The following is a 17560-nucleotide window of genomic DNA, read 5'->3' as shown; positions in this document are numbered from 1 at the left end:
CTTCTGCACAGGTAGATATGAGGTGTTGTCGGAAAAAAAAGCTAATCCCCGCTGCGCTGGGCAGAGGGATTTCTGAGTGTGGAGGTGTAAATGGTGTGCTGAAATTCACATGTGGAGAGGTTGGAGGAGGGACGCAAAAAAAAAAAAAGAAAAGAAGGGAGCTCAGAGGCCGGTGAAGCGAAGATATTTCCCCACGGATGAGGCCGCATGCTCACTTTCCAGCCGCCCAGGTTTGTTGTGATCACCTGTGAGCTTGCAACAAAGGCCAAATGTCTGAAATAGTACGACAAAAGTTGTTCCTGCGCCTGCTGGTAGCCTTTCAGAGCGTCGTGTAGCGTAAAGCTAACGCGTGGCTAATTTGCAGCAGTCTTCCTGTGTGCGGACGGTCTGCACAGATTGTACGTATAACAAGCTCCCCCAACCCTTGTTCAGTCAGTGAGCATTAACTGAGGGGCCGTGAAGTGCGTCGTCCTCCCCGATGATGCACGGTGCGAACAGAGTAAGACGTGGTTGTTGGAATTGGGCAGAGACCTGAGGTTTTGGAGCACTTGCAGTCTTGTTAACCCACCTCCCGAGTTCTCCTCCAACAGCTAGTGCAAGACCTGACGTGTTCAGTGGAGTCAGGCAGGAACGGACGGAGTTCCTTTAAGCAGACGTGTTGCCCCCACAACCGTCCCTCCCCGAAGTTAAGTTCAGTCCTGAAAGAGAGAGAGGGAGGGCTCAGGTCCAAGTCTTAGACAGGCTCTCCCGAGTCCACGATTGTCCCGATCACAACGCTGAGTGTCCAAATATGACATCACTGTTTTTTTGTTAATATACCTGCAAGCAGAACTGTGGGCGTTAGAACCTGATCATCTCTACGTCTTCTCGTCAAGGTGTAGGAAACGCAAGAATGAAAACGATGGCTCAGTACGTTTCTTCTGTCCTCTGTCCGACCTTCTTTCAGTCCACTGCTGTCACTCGTGTAGTCGCATGATTCTTATATATATATATATATATATATATTTCTTATTTATATATTTTTACAAGGTATAAAACAGACCCATAGACATGATGAATTCATTGTTTTGAAACACATCAAAAGGGAGTCGAGGAGAGGAGGGAGGGAGGGAGGGAGAGATCCTCCATTCAAAGTCACCACGTGATATGTCCCCTAGCTGGATTTTAAGAAGGACCCTGCTCCTGATCCAGGGCCGGTGGGAGATGTGAGGGGGAGGAGGGAGGAGGAGGAGGAGGAGGAGAGCTCAACCCTCTCTGCTATTATGTCATTTGATGCGGGGCTTCTAGCATCTCCATGAGGAAGGTGTCTATGGGCGTGTCGCCGATGAGCTTGAAGAAGAACAAGTGCTCCAGACACTTGAGGCCGATGGAGCGCAGCGCCGGTAACCGCAGCAACAGCTTGGCAAATCTGTCACAACGCAAGACCAAAATTAGACACACGACCAAAATAGCATTAGGAATCTGACAGGAAGGGTGGGGGACAATCCGAGAACAAACTCCACCACTGATACGTCACATACATGCAGCACCTTCAATTTGATGAGCGGCTCATATCAGGTCTCACACAGGAGCAACTTGTACGAACAAACTCATTCTCTAGTGACACATACGAGTGATTTATTGTCTCTTAGCTATGAAGAAAATTCACGAGCGGTCCAGACCTGTCATACAAGTCATGAAGAGATAATCTGCCTTTCTCCACAGCGGGTAAAACTGACTTGATTTATAAAGAATTACAATGCCTTAATCTGAACGAATTTGGAGATCAATTATGATAGCAAAATCAACGAATATGAAATATATGATGAAAATAAACGTAATGCAAACTTTATATTCCCTTCACGAGATCATCGTCGTCGTCGTCATGGCTTGCCAATGTAATGAAAGGTTTGAGGGTTTTTTTCTGGCAGGGCATCTTTAGGCTACAGTTCAGTAGTTGTTATGCAGGTTACTGTCCAGGTGAATATAATGGATCAGTTACTGCTGACGGTGCAACATCATCTCAAAGACTGCCTCCTCTGACCTCCTCCCATCTAAGTAAAGGACCACTTTGCTTTTTTTAAAGACGTTTTTTAGCATCTCACTATATTTCAGTCTATACTTTAACTTATTTTCAGACCTGGCATCCAAACAACTAATTGGCTGGAGGTTACAACATGTAACAAACACATGAAAAATGAATGAAAATATACTGAAAACGGTGGCTGAATACCCATTTTGCTCTAAACTCTTTTCTTTTCTAATTAACATAATGTGGAATTTATTAAACCAGAACATCTGAAGAGAGTGAGGAAGAGTAGGACTCGCAACTCCCACATTTAATCACTTTAATTAATTAATTAATTATTCTGATACACATCACACACAACACCCATCTTCTTCAGGTAAAAGAAACAGGGTGAACCTGAAGCTACTGTATGGATGGAAATGACTGCTTATGTGGATACTATGTGTGGTACCTGTAATGTTACCTCATGGAGGCTTGTGTGGATTGGAGCTTAGGACAAATACAAGTGTCAGTTTTTATTTCTCCATCTGTGGATTGTGGGGCTGCAACTAACGATTATTTTCATTATCGAACAATCTGCTGATTATTTTCACAATAAAACGTGAAACATTCTGACAAATGCTCATCACAATTTCCCAGAGTCTTCAAATTGCTTCTTTTATTTGACCAACAGTCCAAAACCCAAAGACTCTTCATCTACTATCACAAGCTAAATGTTTCACATTTTTGCTTGAAAAAGGATTACTCGATTATGAAAACGGTTGACAAGTTATGTTCTTCCGATCGGCTAATCGGCTAACCGTTGCAGCTCTAGTGGATTGCACAGTTTGTCTCAGCAGCAGAGTCTGGGGACGTGCACAGTCATTTCTGTGTGTGGAGTCATACCTGCCGGGCTGGTCGGGGTACTTCTGTTTGCAGTAGGCCTCTAAAGACGCATACACTTTCTCTCTCAGAGCTTCTACCTCACCGGGGTTGGACAGACCTTTAGAGTCTGTGGAGACACACACAAAAATAATGTAAAAAGACACATAATCAAGAATAACAGCAACCTTAACCGTGCATAGTTGAGGTTGTGCTGCTATTATTTGTACACAATGAGACATTCTTACAGTTTGCACAATGCTGTCACTTTTGCCTACTGAAAACCAGTGTAAATAGTTGAATAGTTAGTATGCCTCGCTCGAGGTCACCTTGCAGTTCATGATGGCGAGCAGAGCCTTACTAACTTACAAGTTGAGTTTTAACCCCGCAGGCTCATGGTGGACGTGTGTCACCACATTCTGGGTTCGTCCAATTAGTGCTGTAATTTCCAACCTGTGCTAATTTAAGCTTCGCTGGAGGACCCATCTTTAATTACACAAACACAAATGCGTCATTGATTAGCATTTCTGACGAACAAAACGTCGCACAATTGATCAACAATGAATGAACATTTGTTGTTAATGGCTGGACTCAATCACAGTGTGGGAAAGGAAGGACTGAGGGCCTTTTTAGCCTCACCGCCCACCCCCACCCTATGCTTTCTCAGTCGGACCAGTCTAGTGAACCCCTAATTAACAAGGAATCAGGCCGAGAAGTGAACCGGGGCCAGGAGGCCGGGATGTGGCCTGAACAAAATGTGAAACACAAGAGGATCAGTGTGTGTCTGGGGTGAACGGATCCACAGAGGCCCCAGAGGGACAGAGGGAGGCTCCCACACTGAGCCATTAAAAAACCTGGGTCACATTCATGGGTTGGTTTAGTATACTTGTGTGCCATGTGCACGAGGTTTATATACAGAATGGCACACTGATAGCAGGAGTGACACACGCCTGGGCAGGACATGGGCCTCAATTAAAGAAACCTCACTGATGGAGACGTTCTATGGCCAGATGTTTGCAGGAAAATGAATGAATAACATGAATAGAAATCACACAGAGGATGTCATGTTATATAAGGCAAAATCCATTTCCCAATTCTCAAGTTACATTAATGAGGTCAAGCTGAGTCACAAGTCTAAAGTGACCTAAAATCTAAGAGCATCAAAACTCTGAAGCCGGCTTGAAAGATCGATGTAAAGCGTAAGTATTGTCCTGAGATCACCCTGGATTCAGTCATTTACAAAGAATCCCAATGGTGACATTATTTAGGATCTTACTGTCCTGCTGCATAATCCTCTTCTCCATCCGTATGCTCGTACATCCCAAACATATGGCTGAATACACTGCGTCTGTGCTCTGTTATCGTCCTTTTTCAAAGCTGTAAAGCTCCACCTAAGATGGTGTATTCATCCACATTTTGGTGAAAATATGAATGTTTGCAAAATACCTAGAATAGTGATGGGCAGTGGAGAAGTGGATTATGCTGCAGGGGTAGTTTGAGAAGTTTCTACAGATGTTTTGGTACTTTTAATCAATTGTAACCAAATTCTGTTGCTGCGTCAATGAAGACACTATGAGCCTTTTAACAGCCATGTGTCAAGCATACTGGAGGATAGAGTTTGATACTCAAGTGTACATTTTAGGGGGAGTATGACTAACCTTCAATGAGTCATATTCTATTTTAGCAATATCAAGGTCAGTTGAACCTTGTTTCCTTGGTTATAGCTCAAACAGGAGCACTTTAATAAAAGCCCCGCTGCACAGTAATACATTGGTGTTCGTCACACAAAGCTGCTCTTAAAAAAAACCCACACATCTTTGAAACGCCTAATTCACGGCTTCTTCCAACTGCAACTGAGTGGCAGCTTGCACGTAGCGATAGTTACCTGGGTTGAAAAGGACTATAGCTCGAAGGCACCCCAGTTCCGTCTTATCCATCTGCATGTCCCTCATCTTTGACACGAGCTCTGTGAGCACTCTGCACAAAAGAGACAAAAATAAATAACAAAATGAGATGTGGCTCATTCCAAATCAGGCGTGGTTGAAAACACTATTTCAAGTTGGTTGACTTATTAAGACTATTTTTGCGTTATATCACACAGCCAGAAAAGTTAAGATCACAGGAAGCCATTTGAATCTAATTGGTACATTTTTGTAAATGACACACCGCGCTACATGTGAGTTATCCAAACATCCAGACTGGGACATTAAAAATATGTTTTAACTACTGTGCTCAGATCTATTTAAAAACAAATACACACACAAGCACACTCTCAGCCCACATAGGCACAGTTAGATCAGTGGAAAAGTTTACAACCCCGCAAAGTCATTATATTTAGTACATGGTTTTCATAAAAGGAAAGCCACAGAGTAAACACAAGCTGTAATCCAACACCAGCACTCCCACCGTCTGTGCGTGACGTCACTGGTGGGAGTGTCGGTTCTGCCGAGTCGCTCGAACTCCTCACCCCTCTTTGACTCGGTCACACCCCTCTCTCCTCAGCCGCTCTTTATTTTCCCCTCTCACTCCCCCCCTCGCTCGGATAGTAAAAGTCAATTGTGGCTCTTAGCTCATTCTAATTCAATTTGCTCCGAGGAGGAACAACAGGGCTAGAAAAACGAGGAGGGAAAAAAAGAAAAAAGAAGGAAAAAGAAAAGACTCAAGTGTTTAAGTTAATCAGTCTCTTCATTTGTATGAAGAGAGAGAAGAGGAGTAGATAAAGAAACATTATCAGTCCTCTGTATCTTAATGCTTGCCACAGTTAACGGGCCAGAGATGGAATATGTCCTGCGGCAGTGAACGCCGATGATTGAGCACAGAGGGGCAGAGATGCAAGAAAAAGAGAGGAAGAAGAAGAAGAGACAGATTGCTGCTAATATGGGTTTGGCGACAGCATCCGTAACAGCCAACTCTGTCTCATCTCTGGTTCTTCAGGGGCCTGTGCAGCGAACTGATGAGCACAGTTGTTGACGAATAACACTGATCAATAAAAAACCTAAAAGACTAAACATATATTTTGCTTGTATCTTATGAAACTTTCCAAATTGTGTATCTCGGTTCAGCTCAAGGTGTGACGAGGCTGAACAAACGCCACAGACTGATGTAAGATTTCAGGCTGTCAGACAGCTGGAATGTCAATAACAGTCACCTGGGTAGTTCCTGCACACACACACACCGTCACAGTGAGTGATTCTTTTATTTATTTATTTTTTGGCATTTTTTGGTGTTTCTGTGTGACCCCTGATGCATGCAGGTGTGCATATTTAATATACTGGAGTGAATCAATAGTTCCTGTGCTGCTTTGCCTTTTCATGAAGCACACTTGTGACTTCCAGTCAATAGATCACTGGAAGAAACCCAAATGTCATATGCTGTAAAACATGACACCACTTTCTATTGAAACATCTTTATTAAAGGGTGTCTGAAGTTATAACTAATGCTTAATTAGTAGTTAATACATGATTTACTAATGCTTTATAGATCAGTAATAAGGCATTAATAACGTTTAAGCTACTTAAAAAGACAAAGCAAGTTATGCTGCAGGAGAATGTATACTGATAACTGATTCTTCAAAACCTGGCAAGCAAAAAGTTATCATTATTAGTGGCTTATTACTGATTAATAAAGCATTTATAAATGATTTATTAGCATTACCAAAAGTTTTAGATTTGTACCCATTGTACCACTCTCTAATAAGACATTCTTACTAAGGGGTGTACAATTTATAATACCTAATAAATAATCTATTGATCATTAGTAGTTTATAGAATAAACTACCTTATGACCCAAAGAAAGTAATGCTGCCAGCCACAGATTCTTTTCACAATCTGGTTACAAAAGTTGTCCTCATTAATGGCTTATTACTGACCTATTTTATATATTATTTATTAACTATTAAAGCTATTAGTTACAATTTATAAACCACTTGTGAAATATGTTTTATTAGTAAACGGTACCTAAAATACTGCTGCAATTTAAACACGATTACAAAAAGTTTGGTAACATGGTAATAATGACCTGTCAAAGATGGCTCCCACTCCGGCACTATGGGCGCTGTTTCGGTGGACGTGCAGCCCGGTCGCCAACAGAATCCCATCTTTAATCGCTATCGAACGGTGCGAAAATGATGCAATGAGGAGTTCATTCCAACCTGCGGCAGAGATGGGGAGAGGGATCGAGGAAAAGTATGAGCAAAGGGAGAAAAAAAACAGGCAAATCCCTGTGCAAAAGTTCACACAGCATTCAAGCAAAATGAAAGTGACAACAAAGGGGGAATTCCAATGAATCAATTAAGCTGTGCGGTTAAAGCGTGCAGCTTTCTCAAGCACAGGCATCAGGTTATTACTAAGACATTTGAATCATGCTTTCTGAAGAGACAAGCGTGTAAAAGGGATGAACTGTGCCTGCCATCACAAATAAAGACAACAGGCTTGATGTGCCAAAGCAGGGGCTTGACACGGGGAGCACCAAAGACACAAGACGCTGCCTTTTGAGTGACAGGGCTCCTTTAACTGTTCTGCCTGGCAACACTCGCCTCTTCTCCCCAGAGTTGAGTTGGATATGAGAGGAGCCAGGATGCTTTTATCTGTGATACAGCAGAACTAAAGCGGTTATTTATAGAAAACCTGAGAGCCGAGAAGAGACGAGCTCTCCAGAATAATGTCTCTCTCTGCTTTGCTGAAGTCTCTCCATCATTGTATGTGCGAAGGATAAGGAAGGATTTTTTTTTCAGGGTGTGGGATGGATGTGTAATAGCATTTTTTTTTCCTCAAGGTGGATTGAGAATACAATGGTGTAATGTGGAGCGACAGGCAGGCAACAAGGGCAATGTGTTGGGAGAGCCCAAAAGACCTTCCCGCATGTGATGTTAGTGAATGTAAAGTGACAGATGATTCACTCTGTGTATTTTTTTTTACGTTGCTGCCTCTGTGATCCTGAGCAGTTAGCTTGCTTTTCCACACACAGCAGATACACAAAATGAGAGCTGTTCTGACCTTGGTGGGTCTGACTACTTCAGTCATGTGACCACGTTTATGGCCAGATTTGTCTACTCAAGTTCTGTTTTACTTCGAGAGGCTAGCCCTAGCATCTTGTAATTCAATGTGGTTTCTTTCAACAGCTAAAAGATGTTTCTGGGGTTTTCTGTCTATATTCTAACATCAAGGGGGATATACTGTTGTACAGGATCATAAAAATTAAACATCATGACATTTTAACCAAGAAAAAACAATGGTTATTTAGCTCAACACTCAACAACAACATTAGCCATTAGCAAACTGTCAGAGTCTCATGGAAGCAGTAGCTGCTGAATGCTAACTGTTGTTTTCTTTGTTAAAGGACAGTAGTAGATTTATTTACTACTTTTTTGTATTATACCTCTTCTCACAACTGTGCTTGATGGACATTTCCTTCACTCTCTTACAGTTACACCTTTAGCACGTACTGTAGCTCTGCCAAACTCAAAATATTAAACTAATCTAGCGTCTGCGTTTGTTCAAATAACAATGGCAAGATTCAAGTAGTCATGACGTGTACGAGTTTGTGCAGTATTTGATCTCTATCTCTTTACTTTTTTCCTCTTTTCATATGTAACTGTATCCATGTATCTCGTGGAAGGGACATTGTGGAATAAAGTCATCATCATTGTCAGTCATTGTCATTGTTGGTTGGTTGGTTTGTGCACAACGCTTAAGTCTGCTTTTTAAGAACTTTTACAGCTTTTTTTATGAACTTGTTTAAGCCTTTTTTAGACATACCTGCTCGTAGGAGAATGACCTGGTCGTCCAGCGGCAGCTCGGAGAAGTGGGGGATCCTCTTGGCCCACTCCACCAGGGTAAAGAGCTGTTTGTCAGCTGCCTGACAGATATTTGTCACTGGGTCATTGGGCTGCAGGGACACGACATTCAAACAGACACAGAATGTGGAAGTTAGAAATTCAGGTAATGCATGAAATGAAAAGATGCCATTGTTTTGTTTTTAGTCTGTGTGTCCCTTTTGGCTGAGAGCCTGGTGTCAGGTTGAGCCACCTATCACCACACGCCTTCCCATTTACATGAGTACTATACTATGAGTAATATCCTCTAAAGAGGAGCTAGCAGGAGGACAAAACAAACAGTGGTTCTGTCCCAGCTCGTGGAGGAAATACCTGCAGAGAGCTGCTGGGAAAAAGACTTTCACCAGGCAGACTCTTTCTTCGGGGACCTTTGAGCCTAAAACTTTTAATGATGACTGTGCGACTTCTGTCTCATTCATGTGACTCCATGTCACATGACCATGAACAACAACTCTTTTGTTATGCTTTATTCTTCCTTATTATTCTTTGACAACAGTGAGTTTATGAGCAGTGGTGGAATACTAATGCAACACATACAGTACAACTAACTCACTAAAATGTAAATCCATGTAGGGGGGGGGGGGGGTCCCAAACAATACTGTCAATCTCTGACGAACAATTTGCCATCATCCCAGGAGTACATACCCTTGATATGCATGTGTGTAAACAAAAGCCTTTGTGCACACGCTTTTGTGCATAATTTCAAATCAAGTAAACATCCTTAAATTCTAAGTATCCCTGTGTGAACTCGCACTCCGACGAAAACCGTCAGCAACTTCTCCCCAACTTCCTCCTCTAAATCCCACCGATCGATGCTAAAAGCTCGAAGGATCCCGACATCAACTGCAGCTCTCAAGAGAAGATTAGTTCAAGATGAAGGAGAAAACATCTCTCCACTCACATTCTCCTCTTCTAATACGCAGGCCAAAGACTATCCCTTCCTCTTCTCCACGTTCCCTCCCTACGGTGCGAAACTCCCACTGACTGCAGAGTATCACAGATATGAAAAACTTAAACCAGACACAAAGCCTACACTGTTTTGAAAACTGAAAGTCCTCCTTTTTATTTTTTTTCTTCAGGGGGAGAAAGAAAACAGGCGTCTTATGAATATTTCAGCATCTGATCTCCGTGGGAGACGTGGACGGCGCAGCTCAGCGCGACAGTTTTCGTGAGCTGCACTTCCTCTCAAAAACACATAAACAGATTCGGCTAATTCGTTCCAAAGGGCAGCCCCAGCCAAAACAAAGAAAGACAAAAAAGGGGCTTCAGTGTGCGCCACGGTCGAGCCACCCCTCCTCATAAGAATACAAGTCCCAGGGTTCTCGTTAAACATGGTGAGCCTCATGAATGTTGTATGGCTATCTTAGCCATGTTTACACTGACCTGGTTTCTTTGCCTCCGTCAGTGGAGATGACAGGGGAGAGGAGCTTACACTTTCCAGCAACAATCCTCAGGCATCACATTACTGTACTTACTGTTCAAGTCACAGAACAGCATTCAGGATGTTATCGGGCCACAATGGAGGAGCCCAATGTGACCTACGAGGGAATAACATTAACCTCCGTGTATGAAAGTACAAAAGCCCACCTGGGAATATCTCAACTGTAAGAGCGACTTCCCCTCCTTCAGCTGTGAAGATCACAGCCGAAAATAAAGGAGGACGAAGCTTGGACAGAAACGGAAACTTGAGACAGAATGTAAGAAAAGGAATTTTAAGTTTCTAGATTTTTAGCTCCTTTAGCAGATTTTTTAAACGCCTGCCACAAACAACGCTGTCTTCATTCCCAGCAAATCAAAGGGTTTATAGCCACGCACGCTCTACCGCCATGGTCGATCATCCCATCAAGAAATGCCGGGCTTGCACACTGTCCCATGAAATTTTCATCACTTCAGGAGGGGAGACGAAAGATTTGCCTTTCAATTTTTCATTATTCTGCTTGAACCAGACTATACTAGCGTGACAACCGAGAGAAAATTGGGTACTCACATAGATCAGGATGAAAATGAATTACTCAAGTGTCCCACTTTTTTAGATTGAAAAAAAGAAAGAAAGTGTCCTCATGTGTTGAATCATCAGCTAATTATCATCTAAATAACAGCAACGCTTCCTGCCTTTAATTCGAGAAAAGATAAGGAACTAAAGCTTCATATAAATTAACGCATAGAGGACACAGACAGAGACGGAGAGAAACACATGGAAGTAAAGAAACACCCCCAGGATTAGTGAACGATAGCATCTTGTCCTCTCCCACCCTCCTCCTGAAGAGAAGTCTGACTGAAGGCACATTACTAACGCCTGTTTAACTCCTGTTCTAGGTCACCATGAGATAAACACACTTTATTCAGCTTGGCCAGACCCCGGCCATTAGACAGTGGCAGTGGCCTATTCATGATGTACACTCATGGCCTGGGCCCTGTGATCAATTATAACATGGGGCAGCGGCTCTCAATAGAGACCTCAGAGTGTGGGGGGGTGGGGGGGCTCAGAGAGAAGGGGAGTCCTTGTGGTGAGGGCAGCCTGCATGCCAACATCCTGGGCTCCAGTGTGGCTAAAGGGTCAGTTCAAAGTTGAGTTTTCTTGCTTACTCCTAATGGTATCTAGCAAAGCAGAAGATTTCTTTTTTTCAATTAATTTAATTTTAGTCTTGACAGCAATAACAGGTATAAAGCATGGCACATAACTTGAACAAGGTTCAGAGAGGTATTTAAGAGATAAGTAGAATTGATGATGCATCAAGACGTAATTACCACAAAACTGACAAACCGAACTAGGGCAGGGTTGATATGGCTGAAATCAACATTACAATATTAATAGGCATAGTTTCTTATACAAATGTCATGATATGGTAAATATGTGCAAAACTGCATAATCAAACTGGTCCAATCTAAACCGTGCTCTGCTGTTACACATTACATTACACCAAACAATTCATATTGCATGTGTAAAGAAAAAAAAGGAATTTTGTAGGCTGATAACACAATATGATCTCGATATGATTCTACTTGAAGTTGATAAACCATCAGATTCTCAGCCCTGTACATCCGTGTATCAGTGCTGTTTTCATCTCCTCTGTAGTCCTTTCGAAAACCCCCTCTCCTTGGTGTCAGGCAGGCAGCGGGCATCGAGGGACCCACCGTTGCTGAGCCCAAACACGCTCGGTGCATTAGTGTGTCTGAGCTGCCAGCCGCTCCCCCGTGACTCCCCACTCCTTCTCCCTCTCCCTAATGTCAACGCTCATCTCCTACGTTTCCATCTGCCCCCCCCCAAAAATAGCTCCCATTTACTCACATAACAGCCTTCACATTTCTACCTTTACTTCACAGGACATTTTCCCCCCTGAAGCAGATGAATCCCAGAAGAAGCCCTCCCTCTCTCCCCCGTCCCTCCTTCAGTCTCCCCCTCCGTCCCTCCCTCCCTCCCCCCGACTCCTTTGGTAGACTGCTGCACAGCTCCACTGTTTCTCATGTTCCAGCAGAATTCCTGAGGAAACTGAGGCTTTGTGGGATGCTTTCAGGAACAGTCTGCCTGTTGCATTATTCATCACTCTCAGTCTCCTCTGTGTCAAAGACAGCCCACAGTGCCCAGCTGATACTGAGGGGATAGATGAGGAAACTCACAACCAGCAGTCACCTCCAAAGGGACTGAAAAAGGGAGGACAAACACTAACAACACCCAAGATTCATCAGCATCTTTATCAGCAACTTCCTGACTGTCAGCCATAGACTCCACAACAAAAACAACCAAAAGCTTCATTAAAGCAGAGGAAAAAAGTGCTTTTCAAACAGAATGTCCCAACTAGTGTGCCGATTCTGGACTCTGCAATGTATCTGTCCCCATCACCTCATTTCAGAGGCTTTAACACATAAGAGAACTGTTCACATTCCCACATCTATGATAAAATGGCAGACGAGACACAGAAAACTATGTATTTCTAAGTACTTCATGTCTCTTGTTTTCACCTCTGACACCCCATCAAAATTGTTTTCTACTGTGTCAACAGCAAAACACAATGAGGTGTTCTGATTTATGAAAATAATGGACATGTGTGTCTGTTATTTTCTCTATCAGGACAGAAGCTGCGTTCAAACTAGTTTACAGTTAATTTGCAGTTGGGTTAAAAACATAGTGGGTGAGAATGGAGAATAGTCACCATTTCGTTAAATGCAATACCCTAAAAACTGTAGGAATAAATATGAGAGAAACATGCTCTCTACCAGCCCCAATGGTAAACCTAAACAGATCACCCACTGTGTGTATGTGTGCTCATGGACATGTACACAAAGTGATGACTTGTTGCAGAATGACAAAGTACGTGAGTGTTTGTTAAAGAATGTACAAAAATACCAACTCACCGAGTTGGACGGCACACCAAGGTTGGTCTCAATGTAGGTCTCGGTTTTGGGTTCGACTGCCTGCTCCGCTTCCAGAATCTTCTCCACGGGCATGTCCTCGTTGGCGCAGCTGGTCGACTCCACCTCGTTCTCATTTCTCTCCTTGGCTCGCTGGCGCTCCTCCTGAACGGCTGCATGTAACAAAACTGGTTCCGGTCACTACTGCTGTTTTTTGTTTTGTTTTTTTACAATGTCAACATGTGTCGCAATGTCAACACATGTATGTTGAAAGGAAGATTCAGGATTGCAAGCCTAAATAAGCTTTTAGTGAAGGGTACACTTTTTTTTTTTCAAGGAAAATGACTCTATACTGTACAATTCAAGTACTTAATATTAAAGCTGCATCAATCGATGGTTTATATGTTGACAATGATTCAAATGACAACTGGTAATGTGAGAGGTCACACACAAGCTTACAGAGCATTATAACCCAACTTCTTTTAGCATCTTTTAGCTGATTGTTTTGGATTTACAGCACATTTACTGGTTTGATTCACTCTCACCGCTTTCATCATTAGCCCCAAGTTCTGATAGACCAACTGTCCAGCGACAAATGGCGGACAAAGTTAGCGACTAGCTGATGAGGAAAGTGGAATATGTAGACGCTAAAGAGCCAGAATGCTGATATTGCTCTGTGTTTACTGATACATAAGTAGGCAACAGTTTGCTAACATGTTAGCAATAGCGATAACAACTTTGTACGGGATACTACGGGATACTATGTCAAGGCTGTGTGTTTTTCAGATTGTTTTTAAATGACTTCTGCCCACTAGTGGTCAAACATTTATGAATGCAGCTTTAATTCAGCAACATGTATGCTGACAATGCTGAATTGCTAATTTTAATTTAAGTTCTTTCTTTTAGCTTTATTAAGAATTCTAAACCACTGCAATGGACTGCAAAAGTCCTTTTGTCTGTTATTTGTAAAAAAAGATGAAGATATGGCAATCTGCCAATATGGTGAGGTTGTTCCAGCTGTTTTTAAATCAACTGTGTTCCTACAGTTGTTCTAGTGCAACAATCTAGCAAAACGTTGAGAACATGACTCATTTCTGGAAACATTCTCAAAGGGGAACTGCACTGGAAACCACACTGGTAGATTATTTTTTCCACTCTGAAGAAAAATAAATGATGCCGGATGAATCTGAGATGAAATGACTTGATAAGGCAGATGTCTTTTTTTTGCTTTGAGCAGCTTTCAACACTGAATCTTCCCTTTGATTAAATGCTTGAAGTCTTTGTCCATACTCTGGTACACATCTACACATCAAAACTGAATACCTAATAGGCAATTGTTTGTATCTACACACACTTATATACAACACGTGTGCATGCTTGAGTGTGTGTTCGCTTACCCAGGCCAAGTATGCATGTGAGTACCTGCTTCAGTCAGTGTGTCTCGGTGAGCCCGTGAATAGTGCATGGCCGTATATGTATTATGCCAGTAAACATATCCGAGACAGTTCAATCATCAATAATTGCTTTGACAGTGCGGATGTAATATATTTAGGACCTTAGACCTACATTATGCACAACGCAGCAGCTTGGAAATGCTAAAGGACTTCTCTCAGCTTCCTTATCAAAGAGATGTGTTTTTCATGCAGTGCTCAGTGACAAACAGCTGGCTCCTTTTATACACAAATCATTTATAGACACATACATAATGTATGGGCTGTCACTCATGCCAGGACAGAACAGCTTCAATAAAAAAAAAACCCTGAACACAAATCAATGAAGACTTTGTCTGTACACCCCCCCCCTCCCCCCATGTTGCGTATAAAAACTGGTGGAAGCAAACCGTGTTAGTTCTGTCATCTGATTGGCTTGGCGAGGAGACACAGGAAGTGGTTTGTGTGCTGAGCAGACACCGAGGCTCACTGTGGCCGAGCAAAGAGAAACCGCACCTCCACCCTCAAGTGAGGATGGAAAAGATACATGTGTGTATGTGTGTGTGTGTGTGCTTTGTATTTTCAAAAGGCTATAATTTACTTAATTCAAGACGCCGCAGAAAAAAGCACTGCGGCTTTTTATAAGTTTGTCCTCCACACATGGATTAATAAAAAAGTTTTGGAACGTAATGTGTTGAATGATAAAGGGTTTTTGGAAATTCAATGTCAGCATGCAAACTTAAATACACACCTGGAGAACAGTCCTGCCTCACACATACACACATACACAAATCACGCACACTGGGTTTGCAGGATGATCTGTCTTCTTACATTTCCCCCTACTCTGGTTTCTATTCCAAGTCCTGAATCAGAGAGGCCATGGTCTTGTTGGGGGGGGCAGGTTGTTAGAGGGGGAGAGGGAAAGAGGCCCCATTTTAGAGGAACTGCTGTCTGGTGGTGGAGGTCAGCCCAAGGGTAGAATACTTGTGTTGGAGTCAGGGAGAGGTGAGGAGGGCTGAAATCATGTTAGCTTTATTCCTCCCTCCCTCCTCTCCTCTCCTGACTGGGAGAGCATAAATTCATTTAATCCTGTTTTTCTGTGGATTCGCTTAGCCTTTTGGGCTACTGCTGCCTTGCTTACTGCTGTTCTCTAACCACAGCCCTCGGGGTGCAGGGGAGGCTTAGGCAGCACTGTTAGTGAGGCGAAAGGCAGTAAATGATAATATCCTTGAAAGGAGTAAAGAGCCCAACAATGATATAAATAAAAGCAAGAGGGAGAGGGGAGAGGAGGCCAAGTAAAGGTCAAGACAAATTGGCCTTGGATTGAATAGCCTCCAAAATGCATCTATCCAAAAAAACACGTATACTTCTTGTTCACCGAGCTTTAAACCGTGAAGCTACATCCAACGAGCATGCACCTGCGCATACACACCTGGTTAACACCTGCTTCCGTCTTTGCTCTTCAGCTTCCCTGGCTACACTGTACATCGCTCAGTGTGATCTATGCTCTTTATATCTGTATTCTGCAACCCTGGTGACCACATTGGTGAGAGGCAATGATTGATTTGTTCAATGTGCGAAAGAGTGCTTAACGGCACTGCTGAGAGCGCTAATATTTTTAACACCCTCGTGGAGAGTGTTAAAGTTCACACCTGACTGCCTGATTTGTTTCGCCTCGCACAGCCCAACTCTTCCTGGTCTTATCGAGTCTGTGATATGTCCTCAAAGCTGCTTTACTGTACTGCCCCACAATCACAGACGGTATTTGCCAACTCAATGTTTACAAGGCAGGTTCTCTCTCCGGTCTTGGAGATGTCAATAAATGCATCATCAAATAATTACAGCCTTCCTCAACAATGCTGGTGCTCAAGAGCCAGTCCCACTTAATGAGAGAATATGAAGAGGATGCAGTCAATCATGCTATCCATTCAAAGGGAATGTCAGTGCGAAACTGCGTCAGTCTTTATTTATACATTGTGCCCTGTTATCATGACAATATGTGGCCTTTATGAGCAAAATGTTCATTTCTTGTTTTCTATGCCTCTTTTAGTATTCGGGATTTGCTCTGCTCCATCCAGGTTCAATAGTAAAAATGGGCGATCCTAAATCTCAACACTCCAATTGCAGACAAAAAAGAAGACTTTAATCAACCTCGGACAACTTTCCGGGAGTGCGTACAAACCTGTAAGTAAAGTGCGTCAACAGATGAGCAAGACCTTACATATCATGAACAGGTGTGTCGGATGGATCATCCCAATCATGTGAGCTGATCTCTACAGGAAAAACAACATTTAATGAAAATAAATTTAATGAAAAGAGTAGAGGTGGAATTCACTTCGCTGATTTGAATAGTTTTGTTCAGTTTAAGATTCGCAGTGAGTGACTATGTAGTTAATTCCCTTTTTTCTAACTTCTAATCACTGTTCAAATGCACTTCAGTATATATATATTAGTGAGCGAATGCATCGCTGTTTATAACACCACGACATTTGGCGTTGATTCAGACTGTCTTCAGTTCAGTCGGTCACTGGTTCAAACTCTTACGCTCAGTTCAGCATGAAGCCAGGCGGAGGAGGAGGAGTGATTTGCGGGAAATGTTTGATTGTTGCATCTTGAATAAATCCTTTAATGGGGAAATGTAGCTCCTTCCCGTCCACATCAGGATTATATGTTATCTGACTCTCAAAACGTTCAATGATAAACTGGAGCAGATCGCTAAACATGCAACGTTTGTTGTTAAGGAAACTGTCCAAAGTATCATCAGTAGAAAACAAGGCGCTTGTAAATGGTCAGTCGTGTTGTTTGTTGATTTTATGGCTGTAAAAAAATGACATAAATCCTTGTTATGTTTATGTTATAAATGCCTGTTTCATTTTGAATTGAATTCTTTAACCACATTTACATGGACACTGAAAATATGATTGTAAAGCGACAGTTTGATTAATAGTCTGTCCTCCACAACTCCATGTTCTGTATTTGTGGCCTCTCACCATGCGACTGATTTGAAAAGGGCAGGAGCAGTATGTGCATTCCATCAGTAGCCTCTAATTTGAGGAATGTGGTGCACTCTTTTACCAT

General features: G+C 42.6%; 1 protein-coding gene across 2 annotated transcripts in view; it reads right to left on the bottom strand.

Moving 5' to 3' along the window:
- Positions 1-1151: 1151 nt before the first annotated feature.
- Positions 1152-17560, bottom strand: part of rxraa (retinoid X receptor, alpha a) — a 34791-nt gene continuing 18382 nt past the window's right edge. The window contains exons 4-11 of one of the 2 annotated variants that reach the window (XM_070925234.1): positions 16634-16642; positions 15969-15983; positions 13056-13225; positions 8626-8755; positions 6887-7019; positions 4755-4888; positions 2894-2999; positions 1152-1408 (exon numbers count right to left, since the gene is read on the bottom strand). In XM_070925234.1, the coding sequence (XP_070781335.1) occupies positions 1261-1408; positions 2894-2999; positions 4755-4888; positions 6887-7019; positions 8626-8755; positions 13056-13225; positions 15969-15983; positions 16634-16642 (845 nt within the window). In that variant the 3' untranslated portion in view covers positions 1152-1260. The remainder of the gene's footprint in view (positions 1409-2893; positions 3000-4754; positions 4889-6886; positions 7020-8625; positions 8756-13055; positions 13226-15968; positions 15984-16633; positions 16643-17560) is intronic. The other variant, XM_070925233.1, reaches the window with a different exon arrangement.

The sequence above is a fragment of the Enoplosus armatus genome, chromosome 18, assembly GCF_043641665.1.
Source record: "Enoplosus armatus isolate fEnoArm2 chromosome 18, fEnoArm2.hap1, whole genome shotgun sequence".
In the NCBI taxonomy this organism is placed as follows: domain Eukaryota; kingdom Metazoa; phylum Chordata; class Actinopteri; order Centrarchiformes; family Enoplosidae; genus Enoplosus; species Enoplosus armatus.
The sequence above is the reverse complement of the archived record's forward strand: the minus strand, read 5'-3'. Positions and strand labels throughout refer to the sequence as shown.